General features: G+C 35.8%; 1 protein-coding gene across 1 annotated transcript; it reads left to right on the top strand.

Moving 5' to 3' along the window:
• The first annotated feature begins 2,122 nt into the window (after positions 1 to 2,122).
• On the top strand, positions 2,123 to 7,816 carry PTGS2 (prostaglandin-endoperoxide synthase 2). Its single transcript, XM_053469266.1, has 10 exons — positions 2,123 to 2,277; positions 2,792 to 2,905; positions 3,017 to 3,160; positions 3,734 to 3,877; positions 4,111 to 4,292; positions 4,701 to 4,784; positions 4,917 to 5,163; positions 5,422 to 5,708; positions 6,058 to 6,205; positions 7,121 to 7,816. Exons 1-10 carry the CDS (start codon positions 2,223 to 2,225, stop codon positions 7,528 to 7,530), a joined length of 1,815 nt encoding a protein of 604 aa, XP_053325241.1. The 5' UTR covers positions 2,123 to 2,222; the 3' UTR covers positions 7,531 to 7,816.
• Positions 7,817 to 15,945: the final 8,129 nt, after the last annotated feature.

Genomic DNA, 15,945 nt, shown 5'->3' with positions numbered 1-15,945 from the left:
TTGTTTCATGTAGGTATTTAATGGTTCTTAACACTGATGCGATACAAAATAGTAGTAAATACCGTATATTACATGTTACATTTTACCACAGACCCCATTATAATAGATATAATAAATTATTTGCAATGAATCCAACTGAAAATAAGTTATCCAATAACTAAATATTTTATAATTCAATAAATATAAACATGGAATAATAATAATAATGATTTATAGAATAAGCAATATCTGTATCTTCAAAGCAGGACACATATTTTCACATGTCTGCTAGAATTGACTACAATGAGGTAGTTTTACAAATTACTCTGAGTTAATGTAGAAGCAAAAATACTTGCCTGAAACACTGATAAGAAACAAATAGCTGACAAACTAGCCATTCATTAGTTATTTGCGTATCGTCTGCCCCTAGGGAAAAAACGCAAAGAGAGGATTTCTTTGCAAATGCCATACATTCTTGGCAACCAGCATTCTTAGGAAGGTACAATACATTTGTCTTGGATGAACTGGAGACACAGGATCACAAATCTGCCTTTCAGTACTTCATTTGGTACAGATTTTTACAAGATAAATTTACAAGACAAGTTTAGTGGCTAGGGATGGATTAGCCTCTAGGCAACCTAAGATACTGCCTAGAATGTTGGCAAGTCTGGGCACCTGTTGGGATAGGCACATCAAACAATCCAGCCGGGGATGCGTACTGCAGCCATATATGTAAATGAAACCTTGCCTGTAATATTGTATTTGTACATAGATTCCATGGTTTTTTTTTATCCTTCTGTGAATTTTCCATACAACAAGTGGGTGAGGAAAACACATTCTTCTAATATAGGTTATTCAGCTGTAGCATGTGCATTACTTTTAATCAAGCCCATCTCTCCAATCCAATGACCCCTAGGCCCCAAGACTACAGGGAAACCTACTTGTTAGCTGGTTATTTGATATTTAGTGCAAATACAATAGTAGCTGGTTCAAATATTGATAAGAATGTAGTTATTATCTACACAGGCATCATATTAGATTATAGAAGGATAGATAACTAGCTACAACAGCCTAAAACAGACACATTATATCAATGACAGTTAATAACAGGCTAGGGAGTACTAGAAACAAAGTGATAGTATTACAGTTAAAGACAAGAGCAAGCCTAAGTATCTTGTGGAGGTTACACAAGTACATTAAATGTGCCAGGAGGAACCATGTGTAGCTGTGAAATTACATCTACAGACAACAACTTAGCCCTATGTTGGCATAAAATCTTGAAATCCAGATAAGAAATGGTTAAAAGGAATGGTTTAACAAAACAAAAAAAAAAACACTATGAGTGGGGATGTGATGACAGACATTACCATCACAGTTGCTCCTATTGCTAAATATCCCTGTGTAAACGTGAGAAGGAGCTACTACTGTTGAGAAGTGAATTTTCTGGATTTCTGGATGAAAATAGAAGAAAAAAGTAATAATGCAATTAGAGAACTGTATTTTTGGTGAAATACATGATAAAGCAATTGTCATAGCAAATATGTGGCTAATAGTGCTACACATTCCCAAAACATAATTTATATATGTTTGTCAGTAAATAGTACATCATTTCATGATTACATGAAATTACATGATTTATATTTATATGATCACTGTATTTATTAATAGTTACCCTAATATTGTGGCAGAAATATAAAGGAAGCCCTGGAGATGTAGAGCAGAGTAGGCACAAGGGCTACATGACTCTGAAGGAGGGGATCGACTTTGCCCCACTTGCTACCTATACCCTATACATTATTAACTGAAACATTTGATGCAGCATTACTGTTAGCAATTTAGACAACACTATTTATCTGCCATTTGCTCTCTCATTCCTTCCAGACCCCAGTGTTTGCCCTATTATCTTGTCCCCTGCAGTATATATATATATATATATATACTAGTTACCGTGTAGAGGTTATAGTTTACACCTGAATGCCAAACCTAAACTTTCATATTAATCTATATACGCCTGTATAGCATATTCCATAGAGCTGTATTATAAAGACTGTAATCTTTACTTATATTGAGTGAGTGAGTGGGTGGGGAATGACGTCATTTTGCATATAAAGTCCCGCAGAAGACACGAAGTTTCAGAGAGCAGGGAAAGCTTGCTGGCTGTAGAGCTACGAGAAGAGCTCACCTCGGATTCTTAAGAGAACAAACTCACTGCAGGACATCTGCTGCTACCACTCACCACTGGAATGATTATTACAGGAGTTTTTGTGTTTTTTTCTCTGTTGGTTTTCTCCCATGGAGGTAAGATTTTTTTTCTAGATTTTACGTACCAAATGTTCGCAATAATCTTTATAATGGAAAAGCATACCCACCAATAGAAATTTAAATCGGGGTAGATGGAGGATTAATGTTGCCAGTTCACTCGTATAATATGTGCTGAGATGTATATATCTTCATATATTGCATTTATAGGATCACTGAAGCTAGTGTGAAACAGTGAAATGCTTTGTGTTAACATGTTTGGCATTGATAGAAAGTGCATGTAACCTCTACATTTAGGATATGCTTTTTATCTTCATTACACAAGATACTATGTGTTCTGGATTGTTTTGACATAATAGAAAACAAAACTTTGAATGTGAACAATATGTTTAAATAAAATAAAAAATATATATATATATATATGTTTATATAACAAATAAACTGTATACTAACTTACAGAGGGACATTGAGGGGTGAGATATGTCTATAAGGGCAAAGGGTTAATTATGAACTGTATTGCTATTTAACACAGCATTTTTCTTAATTTTTGTAGCAAACCCATGCTGTTCAAATCCATGTCAGAACAGAGGTGTATGCATGACATATGGCGACAGATATGAATGTGATTGCACGCGGACGGGGTTCTATGGCGAAAACTGTACCACCCGTAAGTATCTCAAGAGTTAAAGGCTTCAGGTCAAATAGCTGTTGTAACTACCCAACAATGGTATTGCGTAGCAGGAGTCCTAATATGATTGATGTTCCTTTTTTTCTACAGCTGAATTTTTTACGTGGATAAAAGTAACCCTGAAACCTGCACCCAGCACTGTGCATTATATCTTGACCCACTTCAAAGGCGTTTGGAACATAATTAACAACATTTCTTTCTTGCGTGACGCCATAATGCGATATGTTTTGACGTGTGAGTAGATCATTATTATGTATAGTCATATGTTAAGTTCAAATGCCCTCTAACATTAATATATTCCGTAAGTGGGTAAGGGAGCTAATATTTTATATTATTAACTTTACTAGCTGTGTCCAAGAATAAAAACCAAAATTAGCCTTATGTATTATTTAACAGTCAGCCTTCATTCTATAAAACTATTATTTGTCCAGGTTAATGTTGTTTCCGCGAACGTAGCGTATCCTTGGAATAATATCATAATGATTAATTTTTCCAAGACTGTGTAGATAAGTGTATTTTTGGTGTTAAATGTACAGTTATGAATACATAATATTCCAGGAATAAAAAAAAACTTATTAGGTTCAGTAGTAGAGGAGTTACTGGAATATTCTTTGGCATTATCATTATCTAGTAATACTTGTGCTATTGGTTATATGTATGATAACTACTATATTGTCATACAAATATATTTAATATTTTACGGCAAAGGTAGGGTGACCATACATTTGTACATGTGATATTTCTTCATCTTAAATCTTTAGTCATGATGTACATATATACTAACTGTCTTTTTTTTCTTCTCCTTAGCGAGGTCTCACTTGATTGATAGCCCCCCTACCTATAACAGTCATTATGACTATAAAAATTGGGAAGCATATTCAAACCTTTCCTACTATACCCGATCCCTGCCTCCAGTAGGACATGACTGTCCAACCCCAATGGGAGTCAAAGGTAAGATATACTTTTACTGTAATAGCCATTCTTAGTTATTTTCACAATAATACATTATGAATTAATTTAGTTTGAGTAAATTCAACATATGTTGATCTCATGATTTTATATACAGGATATATATATATATATATATATATATATATATATATATATATATCTATATCACACACACTGGATAGGAATATGTTGTTCTGATGTCTCATATCAACATGCTATTCTTTATTGTGCAGGAAAAAAAGAGCTCCCCAACGCCAACCTGATAGTGGAAAAATTCCTCTTAAGAAGAAAGTTTATTCCAGACCCCCAGGGCACCAACATAATGTTTGCTTTCTTTGCACAACACTTTACTCACCAGTTCTTTAAGACGGACACAAAAAGAGGAGCAGCTTTCACCAAGGCATTAGGACATGGGGTAAGAATCAATACTACAAAAGTATTATTTATTCATGTTCAAGTATGTTAATAAATGTCAGCTATAGGGCAAAAAGGGTACCAATGCAATATAAGTAGGTCATACAGATTTAAATTTCAGGCATTTCTAGGGTTAAGGAGCCTGGCTCCCCCATTCTTTATAAAAATAATTTTTAAGGCATAGCTGAATGTACAAAGGCATCAACTAGATGGGAGATATCTAGATCATGCTCAAAACAAGTAAGGCAAATTGAAGCACCATCCATTTGCTTCCTGGCACTTATAGGCCTATGCGTAGAATGAAATCAAGTGTTGGTGACCAAAAAGGCAATTTGTTTATGGAAATCTTAACTAAATGAGGTAAAACTATTAAACATTTGTTCTAATAAAAACTTTTGTTTTCTGACAGGTGGATTTAAACCATATATATGGAGAAAGCTTGGATAGACAACATAAATTGCGTTTAAAGAAAGATGGCAAGCTAAAGTTTCAGGTACATGCTTAATTTGTATTAGAAAACTATAGACGTGGTTGGATTATGTTTTGGGATAAGACATCTGCTTTACATATTGACAAACAATGCAAATATGTATAAAGTATTACAAATATTATGTGTTCCCTTTAGATTATTGATGGCGAAATGTATCCTCCAACTGTGAAAGACACGGATGTGGAAATGTTGTACCCACCTCAAGTACCAGACCATCTTCGGTTTGCCGTGGGTCAAGAAGTTTTTGGTCTTGTCCCAGGGTTGATGATGTATGCCACCATTTGGTTGAGGGAGCACAACAGAGTTTGCGACATCTTGGTGCAGGAGCATCCGGAGTGGGATGATGAGAGAATCTTCCAAACTGCAAGACTTATTCTCATCGGTAAGTACAAAATGTTACAGATGAGAATACGAACACGTATTTAAGGGGACAATTTGGACTCATAATGACTGCAATGCTTACAAATGCTTAGAAGGACTCATCATACAAACAAGTCTTCAGGTTATGGTGTGATCAAGAGGAATATAAATGTTACCCCTGGAAAATGAACATTTTAAGGAGTTCTGCAATTATAATTTTGTATATTACGTAAACTGAATTCTTTACTTACTATATCATTCTACCTTTTTTTTGTTAAAGGTGAGACCATCAAGATTGTTATCGAAGATTACGTGCAGCATCTGAGTGGGTACAATTTCAAGCTCAAATTTGACCCCCAGCTGTTGTTCAAGCAGAGATTCCAGTATCAGAACAGAATTGCTGCTGAGTTTAATACTCTGTACCACTGGCACCCTCTCCTGCCTGACACCTTCCAAATCAACGAAAAGGAGTACAACTATCAACAGTTTCTGTATAATAACTCTGTGTTACTGCAGCATGGGATATCGGAGATGGTTGAATCTTTTACCAAGCAAAATGCTGGACGGGTAAGCATTAATTCTGCCTGTATTTTTGTTTTGGTACCATGGGCATTTGACAGTATCTTATTGTCTTATTAGCTGTTGTGTATTAAGTAACTTAAAAATCTGTTTTGAAAACCATCTTTTACATAACTCAGTAATTAATAAAACAGTAAAACAGCTTGTAAAATGTTCAGTGTGGGGAAAATCTCCTCTTGTAAGACGTGGAAGAATGTATCCAATGGCCTCAAAGGTTCTTAAATGCTATCTTCAATTTAAAAAAAAAACCAAAAAAAAAAACCCTGTACCTTCAGTGTATTACCATAAGCAGTACTAAATACAAATATATTATTTTTTCTTTTGTGGATGTAAATAGGTTGCTGGAGGCAGAAATGTTCCAGCTGCGGTGTTCAGAGTGGCGGTAGCTTCCATTGAACAGAGCAGAGAGATGAGATACCAGTCCCTTAATGAGTACAGAAAGCATTTCATGATGAAACCCTTCAAATCCTTTGAAGAATTAACAGGTAAGATCATACATTAAAAAAAAAAAAAAAAAAAACTTTCTATGACAAAGCACTTGGAAAGCCGAGTTAACATTGTGTTTACATTTGAACAGAAATCACTTGGAGTCCATGTTCTTATCAAATATAATTGTTAAGAAGTGACAGTGTGTAGTGCTGACCATGAAAACAAAATGTTGACATTATTCACGCACACAAAAGATTACATAGTACAGTATCTCTGTGAATTAACCTTGCGTTTGCCATTGATTTGATTATACGAGCTATTGCACAGCATAATTTTAATTTCAGTGGAACTTATAAAATGTGTTAGTGTTAAAAACATACACCATAGTTTTAAGGTTATTAAAATATTATGTAGGTAAAACTATTTCTTAGAATTTTCTCAATGGAAGTCATACAGACAAACATTCTTTAGTAAAGGAATTGAAGGAAGTTTGATATAAACATAAAGCATTGCTAAGTCAAAAGTGATAAAAAAAAGCAAAAAGCAAATATGTTTTATCTTTTTCTCAACTTTTCTTGTTTTGTTTTTGGGAGTTATAACTATGATCTATGTGGGTATAAACCTGATTAACCAGATGTTATATGAAATACTGTTTAAAAAAAAACAACAAAAGAACATGTAGCTTTATCGCTCATTTTAGGAGAGGCTTAATATGGCCTCACATTACCTTTGGTGACATGTGTTTGAAACTGAGTTCTTGCACCATATATTAAATAATTTACAGGACTCTTATATACTTAATTTTTGTAATTAATTTAGTTATGATAAAAGTCACATTTCTCAATAGGAATTGTATGAACAACCATATGATCTATATAGTCCCAAACACAAGTACCCGAAACTAGGAAAGGATTTTATTTAAGCCCCTGACATTCAAGACATATTAACTCAGTCTGATATTTTGATTTCAGGGGAGAAAGAAATGTCAGCAGAACTTGAAAAACTTTATGGAGACATTGATGCCATGGAACTTTATCCTGGACTCTTGGTGGAACAACCTCGACCAGGAGCCATTTTTGGAGAGACAATGGTAGAACTTGGTGCCCCATTCTCATTGAAAGGTCTAATGGGGAATGCAATTTGTTCTCCTGAGTACTGGAAGCCCAGTACTTTTGGTGGAAATGTAGGTTTTGAAATTGTGAATACTGCTTCTTTACAAAAACTGATTTGTAACAATGTTAAAAACTGCCCTTACACATCATTTCATGTTCTGAAAAATGATAATTCTGAGAGGGCAACCATTAATGCAAGTTCAAACTCTGCACCACTGGAAGAAGTCAACCCAACGTTACTACTGAAAGAACGTTCATCCGAACTTTAAGGATTTTAAACACTGGAGAAAACTTCTCACCCTCCTTTTTTTGCTGGTTATGATAGTTTGGCATTAGATGAAAAATGTCTGCCATACTGCCAGCTGCTGCTGCTACATCATGTGTTATTTTATAGAGTATTTTCTGAAACGTGTCTTAAAGTCTAAGTGCAGAACAGAGCATGTGAGCACTAATTTACATACTTGTGATTCATATAATAACACATGACACCACATAATTGAGAAGTTTATATTTTTATTGTTAACTGGCATTTTCTAGTCATTCGATGTATTTTGGAAAGATATATATGCCTAAATGGTCATGGTAAATATTATATCAGAGACATATACATTTTTTTTACTTTTATAAATAACACTAAGTCCTGACATTTGCACTTGTTAAATATATTTAAATACAATGGAAAAGGTATGAGGTTTGTAAACTTTGTTTTAATTCGGAAGTGTGAAATGTTATATTTATTACTTTTAACAGGGAATCTGAAAACTATGTTGAGGTGGATTTAATAAGTGCTGATGTCACGTTTCACACAAAATAAATATAAAATGCAAAGCACAATTTAGCTATGCAAAAATAACTAAATTGGGTTGCTGAAATTAAACATCAGCTTTTAATAAATTTTGCCAACTCAGACTGAAGCCAGGGAGTCTGGCTTAATATCAGATCCTTGTTACTATAGGTATGTCTGTCTATCTGTCTTATTGTGACTCAAACAAAATCATGATCTCAAAAGAGCAGGGCTCTCTGGAAAAAAAAGCACATAGCTTTTGTGAGTTATAGACCTAAGTCAGATTTTTTATTGACTGTTACAGTTTTTTATGTGAATGTCAGACAAATGTTCGTAATGCTTGTATTTATTAATTTATTTGAAATATTTATTTTTATAAATTATTTCACGCTAAATAAAGTTATTTGGGATTATATTTTTGGACATTGTTTCTTTTATATTTTTTTATTTCTTAGATTGAAAGAGGAAATAAATGATGCCGTATTTGTGGATTGCAACACTTTGCTTAGAAATACTTGGTCTTTTATGCACAGTGTAACATGGTTTAAAGAATTGTACAAATGGCCATTCTGTGCCCCTTAAATACATAAGTAAAACAAAGTGAGAGATCAAAAATATAATGAACAGATACACTGTCTGGTTTTATTTTCTCACCTTTTTTACACATATATACAGATATAACCTGGAACATATGTTGGTGTACCAGGGTAAACAAAAGGGATAAGTGCAGTAAGATTTTTTATATCTGTTCAATAAAGAGGGAACATTTCAACTCCCTGGTACCACTATGTATTATTATTACCTTTTACTCATTACAAGGTGAATTCATTACACAGCACTGTACAATGTTTTTGTTAAAGACCTTGGGCACAAGTGGTTAAATGGGGCAGTTAACACATACCGTACATAACAAATATACATTAACGCATACAGATGCAGGAGCTGAGAACCCTACCCGTGAGCTTGCCCTCTAGCCTTATGGCACTTTTAAACAAAGTTCCTGACAAGAATAGTGGGGTGTTTTGAGGGCCCCGCTCATGAGCTTACCATCTAAAGGGCAAACCCCAGTAAGCTTTTATGCATGCACAGCCCTATATAACATAACCTTTCCCCCTCAATCTGGGAATTTGTGTTGGGATGTATGGCTAGAGAGACTTGGCTGGTCCTGGAAGGAGGTATGATTTGGGCTGCAGAGCATCACGTGGTGGCCATGTGTGAGAAGAAATGTAAATGTGTCTCTATTGATTTAAAAAACTCTATGGATTGGTCAGAGGAGATTACAGGATCACTTCAACTGATCCCCATGATCTCCATTGCACACAAAAACCAGGACACTTTGGTGGTATGGTATAATGTATACGTAAATCAAGGGGAAGAGTTTTAATAACACCTTCGTACAGGAAAAGCCTGTGGATGTTTGCCCTTGAAAAGGCAAAGGGAGTTGATATTTTTTATACACATATTATGTAACAAATGTTAACTGATATTATATAACAAATTATGTAACTGAAATACAGACTTGGCTCCCTAACATCTGGACAGATCTCTTGCTGTTGTTACCACCAAGGAAGCCTGGTCAGGAAACATCTTCCTGTGACTAAATAACAAAAAGGAAACAAAATAACAGAATAGAGAGCGAGCGGGACAAGTCGCTGCACAGGGAAGCTGGCAAGCAGGAAATAAGGAAGCCTCATCCATGTGTCCCTTCATAAACCCTCACTTGAAACAAGGTTGTCCCCTCTGGACCAATAGCTCATCTTCACACTAACTGGATAAATTGCTTTATGGTTCCAAGCTTTCCTGTAGTCAAACATTGGGTAAACCATAGGAAAGCAGAATTTCCCCATAACAATTAAATCACGTACCCCAAGTTAAAAAGATAAATTAGTAATGTAATTCAAAATGCGTCCTTTTTCTTTATACAATACTTTGTACAATACTGAAGGTTGAAGACTAAGAATAGTTGTTTAATTGTCTAGGACTGTTCATGTCTGGTAATGGTGGGGGTTAATTGTCTGAAACGGCTCATCTCTGGTAATGGAGGAGCTAATTGTCTGAGACTGTTTATGTCTGGTAATAACTGTAAATGTATTTTATAATATAAATATATTATTTAATCTGAAATCAGCATGATCCCAAGGCTTCCTAATAATATCTTAAATATCTAAAGTATCTAAAATATATTTTATGTGTATATGTGGGCATACGTGAATCAGTGTATATGTGATATTAATCCTATCTGAACATCATAAAGCTGCGAAGCCAAGTCCCGATACATGCACGTACATACCACACCCTGTAAAAACAATAGCTTATACATCTAGCGTTAATAATTATACAGAGAAACCCTACCCGTGTGTTTGTTTAATAAACACCAAAGAAACACTGTGTTGCTATCAGTTTAATGTATATTCGTGAGAGGCGTATGATAGAAAAACGTGGCAGTTAGAGCCATATAACATTTCTCTGAATGAAAAAAAAAAACCAGCTGGGGTAAGAACTCTGAATCCCTGAAACAATGCCCGTGTATTTTGCCTAACCCTAGATTTGGTGTGGCTCCCTTGCCAAAAAGAAGGATCAGATAAATCTGATGATTCATGGATTTTTTTATTGCAAAACTTGTATATATTCAAATACAAAGCAAAGTAAAACTATACCATTCAAAACAAACCACTCTTTACTTTGCCAAGTCAGCCTTGCTGTAGACATAATAAGCCATCCTAGAAACGTGTAATTAGCAGCAGCGTGGGAAGAACATACACATATTGGGTTTGGTCTCTTTCCCAATCACAAAGTTATTGAGCTGACCTAACCTGTGTTCTCATGTCTTGAATAGATGAGGAAAACATTGGCCAATAAGAATCCAAAATGATTAGAATCCTGTGCAATGCTCGGTGTCTCAATATTGATGATAAATAATGATACCCTCATTGTAAAAGAATCAGTTGGGATCCTTCAACATTAAGCTATGCATTACTGTGTACATTTTTAATGCACTCAATCTTGCTTGTTAGTAAGAGGTGAATATCTTTCCTAATCAAGGAGGTAGAATTTTTTTCTTTTCAAATGAAATCAATTTAAATATATATATATATATATATATATATATATATACCCCACTCTGTGACTTTACGCGCCGTAGCTAAGTTGTTGCTGTTTCTAAACGCTTCCACTTTTCAATAATTCCACTTATAGTTGACCATGGAATACCTAGCAGGGCTCAGTGCTTGTTTTTATACATCTGTGGCAATGGGTCTGATTGAAACACCTGAATTCCATAATTAAGAGGTGTGTCCCAATACTTTTGTCCATGTAGTGTATATATATATGGACAATATACATGAGCTTCAAAAAGCCCCTACTCACAAAGTCCATTGCACACCATTCCAAATATTCCAAGCCTGGTGCTAGTAACCAGCAGTTTCCATATAAAGCACTCTCAAAGTATGGTCAGCACTCCAGGTTTCCAAGTTAACAACTTTTCTTTATTCAAACAAAGTCAAGTTCACGTTTCAGTCATTGCTGACTTTCATCAGGTCCTCAAGTCTTAACTTGAAGACTTGGAGTGGTGACCATCATTTGAGAGTGCTTTATATATATATGGGTTGATATTTGCATTTTTTTAAGGTAAAAAAGACACCCTTCATTCAGTGACTGCTCAAATATTTATATAATCAATACGGTGCCAATTTGTGATCTTTTTTTGCAGGAAACCTATAATATATCATTCATAGGCTTTAGAGGTAGACTGCAAAAACACTGTTAAGCATTAAAATAACTGGACTCATGACTCAGTGAACAGAAATGCGAGGGGGGGGGATATTATATTTGGTTCTTAACCATCTGCTGATAATGTAGGTGTGCAGTAGACGTCTTTGTTAACTTTAATAATTGATCAGTCAACCTGCGCCAAGATAAATTCATCATTTCCCTTATTGTTCTGTGTCTCTGTGATTAATGATTTTCTAAGCTAATCATGCAAGGAGGAATTCATAGTCACATTTGTAGTATTTTTTTTATTTTTTTTTAACCAGAAGTTAATAGTTTTTGTTCACGGACAAAATACAAATGTGTTTGTTAAATAATTGATGATGTTTTTATTAGTTTTTCCTTTATGTATTTTTAGCTTTTGGCACTACTTATTTACATTATACATTTTAGTGTTTCATTGTTTAATGTTGTCAAAGGTCAAGCAACTGAGGTTGTACCACCAGCCGTAAAGGACATCTAAGCAGTTTACTTTGTCATGTTTAACGCCAATAAGCTCATTATTAGAAATTTGGATTATTATGTTTCCTTTTTTTTGTTATAGTACCTTAATCTTTTTAGATTTTTAATTTTATAGGAGAATCATTGCAAAAATCCGTTTCCAAACTGTTAGTTTTAGTTATTTAAAACTAATACAGAGTGCCACCATGCTATAATTCAATAATTGCTGATAATATTTCAAATAATAAGATTGGATAATAGTAGCGCTTGTCTATGGACAGTAGGTGCTCTGACTGATAGCATTAAATCATTAAGGTTTCATTTTTATAATTTGAAGTTATAACATGGAGAGAAACAATATTTCAGATGTTCTACTATCCTTTTATACTTTGCTTTATGATGTTATAGTGGGTTTTTTAATAATGTATTAGAGGGGAGAGGCGTATAGGACAAGACCCAACAAGAAGGCAAAAATATGGCAGCCCTGTAGCGAAATAACTCCCTAGCTACGTACACACACATAGGAGGCTCCCTAGCTACAGGAATAATTAGCAACAGATCTAAATAGATGCCTACTCAAGCATTCGTAATCAATAATTACTTCTCACTCATGCAAGCGATCATTATCACCTTTTTTCCCAGGCAAGATTTTTACATTCCAAAAATTCAAGTCACAATCTTTGTTGGCAATAATAACACCAAACTAAAGAATATTTTATCCACATGAACAATTACAAATCCAAAAACCGACACTTTTAAAGGTCTGTGAAATGTGCATTTCCATTCTTCTATAGCTATAGATGTTTGGACAAATGCTTAGAAATTTTAGCAAAGGTACTTTACATGAATACACACATAAACATATGCCTCAGCATAGTGGAAATGTTATTTTTAGAAATATACAGTGGGATTGCATGCTGTGATAATTGTAGACAAATGTATACTGTAACAATCCGCTGCTTCCATAGGCCTTCATGTCATGCAGTACTCTAGTAGACAGAGGCGTATCTAGGGTATGGCACCTATGGCTCGTGCCATAGGCGCCACTTGAAGGGGCGCCAGTGAGCAGTTTTCAAACGCCGTCTTTTTTTATTTTGATGCGGAGGAGAGAGAGGGGCGCCTAGCAACCGCTCGGCGCCCCTCATTCTCCTCCACGAGGCCTCTACCTCCGTCCCGGTCCCGGCGCCGGCATTTCATGCTGAGCGCCGTAATATGACATCATATTTCGGCACCCAGGAATGAAGCAGTGGGCACCAGCGAGCGGCTTTTAAACGCTGTCTTTTTTTTTTGATGCAGAGGAGAGAGAGGGGCGCCTAGCAACCGCTCGGCGCCCCTTGTTCTCTCCCCGCATAAAAAAAAAGAAGACAGCGGTTAAAAGCCGCACGCTGGTGCCCGCTGCTTCACTGCTGGGCGCCAAAATATGACGTCATATTATGGCGCTCAGCAGTGAAGCAGTGGGCACCGGCGAGCGGTGCAGGATGACAGCAGCATCGTGCTCCCGTCGCTGGACTTCAAGGTAAGAGAACTACGGGGGGGGGGGAGGGTGTTTAGTGGCTAGGGGGAGGAGAGGGTATATAGTGGCTGGGGAGGAGAGGGTATATAGTGGCTGGGGGGGAGGGTATATAGTGCGTAGGAGGGAGGGTATATAGTGGGTAAGGGGGGAGGGTATATAGTGGGTAGGGGGGAGGGTATATATTCCTTCAGTGCTGAGATCACAAATGAATTTCAATTGATCTGGGTTTGTGTGTTGATCAATACCTGCTATCGGCAGCAGGGACTAATATTTACATATATATTGTGACAGAATGACCTGTCATACAGGGGCCCAAGGTACTCAGAGATGGCTCCAGCCTGGCTGCCAAACAGGCAGGAACTCCATTGTTAAACTAATCCCATTAACAGGGTGGCTACCAGGGGGATATTCAGTAGCTAAAGGGGATTAAAGGTTGGGTTGTCTACCTGTTTATGAATGTTAATTTATATTAATGAAGTTCTGTGGTTATATCAGTCTATGTTTTACATCAATAAACTGTGCATTCCTGCTGTACTCAGTTCAAGGTAGTTGTGTCTACTTATTGGGTACACATAGCAGGGTTCCAAGGTGCGCATGCTGACTGGTGCTGGAAGTGATTCCGGGGACAACAGGAGGATACATGTGGGTGATCTCTGGGAGTTACTACAGCTCTCTTGGTGAACCCGTTACATATATATATATATATATATATATATATATATATATATATGGGCAGCAGGGACTAGTAAATGGGTTTTAGATATTTGGACAGGGTGCAATTTCAGTGCTTGCCATAGGCGCTATTTTCAGTAGATACGCCTCTGCTAGTAGAACCTTGTTTGGTAGAAGGTCAAAATAAATGCTCCCATTTTTCAAACCAGTGCTTCTCCGAGCTGCTCATTAAATAACACAAAGGTTGCTCGTTTTGGGGATCCCCTTTTATGAGCACAAATATACCAGTCTATCTTAGAGGTTCTCATAGTAGATCCTATAATTTCATCATACAGAAGAACCAAGATTCCAAAACACTTAAACATTTAAACATTTATGCTCCTAAAGTATTGTTAAGCACAAACCTCAACAAGCTTCTGCTGCTGAAAAAACACATTAGTTATGTCAATCTCTACACATTGTAGTTATAACAAAGCTCTAACTCTAGAATGTAACCCTCTTTACCTTAATAAATGTATTGTAAGAAGCACTGCATACATTGTTGGCACTATATAAATAAGAAGATACATATAATAACAATAATAATAACAACAATAATAATAACAATGATAACTATATGATGATCTCTTCAAATTAATATTAAATTGATTAATATTAACACATTATTAAACTTGCTTTGAAATGTTATATCACTGTGCAGTGCTGTGGTTAGCTTTAATCCAATTAAACACACACCAAAAAACAAATTGGTTTTGACATAATTTGGAATCATTGTATGAGTAAGTGATATGCCTGCATTTTGTGGATATATGTACTGCAGTTACTAGTGAGAATGGTGTTATCATGTAACCTCCATTTCCATGAAAAGTCTAGTTTTTGGACAGGTCATTAAATTGAACTCATAATGTTAATATAATATTTACAGTTTGTATTAGTACATTATAAGTACAGAATATTAACCAGTCTGTTCCACAGATAACAGGTGACAAAGCCCTAATGCTAAGGGCCACTAAGTCACTTTTCAGATCTTAAAGCATGGTCCTCTTGGGCAATAAGGCTCAGAAACAGAAAATATTCTGGTGAACTGTGACTTTTACTTGCAAGTTAACATAAGAAACACCCCAAAACAAAAGCATACAAATAAAGCCTAGCTCACAATTAGAGCTCTCTCTGATGTATACACTACTGGCTGAAAAACCCAAACATCCACTAATATCAGCCTCTCTGCCATACTCAGCTAAGCCATTCTCTGGAAAACAACCCCTTGACAGCATCCACAGGTCCAGACACATAAGTCCATTCTTTGATCCTTGCCCTAGAAGCGGAAAGGCACTTCATCTTCCCCAAAAGTCTCCCTTGATCTGTTTTTTGAGGGAGTTCAGATGTCTATAGGCTTTACAAGAATACTGGACTGGATCATGTACACATCCACTGGCTTGCCCTGTTGTCCCAATGATCCACTCCAGGGACTCATATGCACAATTTAGACAACATCTATGCATATAA

The sequence above is a fragment of the Spea bombifrons genome, chromosome 6, assembly GCF_027358695.1.
Source record: "Spea bombifrons isolate aSpeBom1 chromosome 6, aSpeBom1.2.pri, whole genome shotgun sequence".
In the NCBI taxonomy this organism is placed as follows: Eukaryota; Metazoa; Chordata; class Amphibia; order Anura; family Pelobatidae; genus Spea; species Spea bombifrons.
The sequence above is the reverse complement of the archived record's forward strand: the minus strand, read 5'-3'. Positions and strand labels throughout refer to the sequence as shown.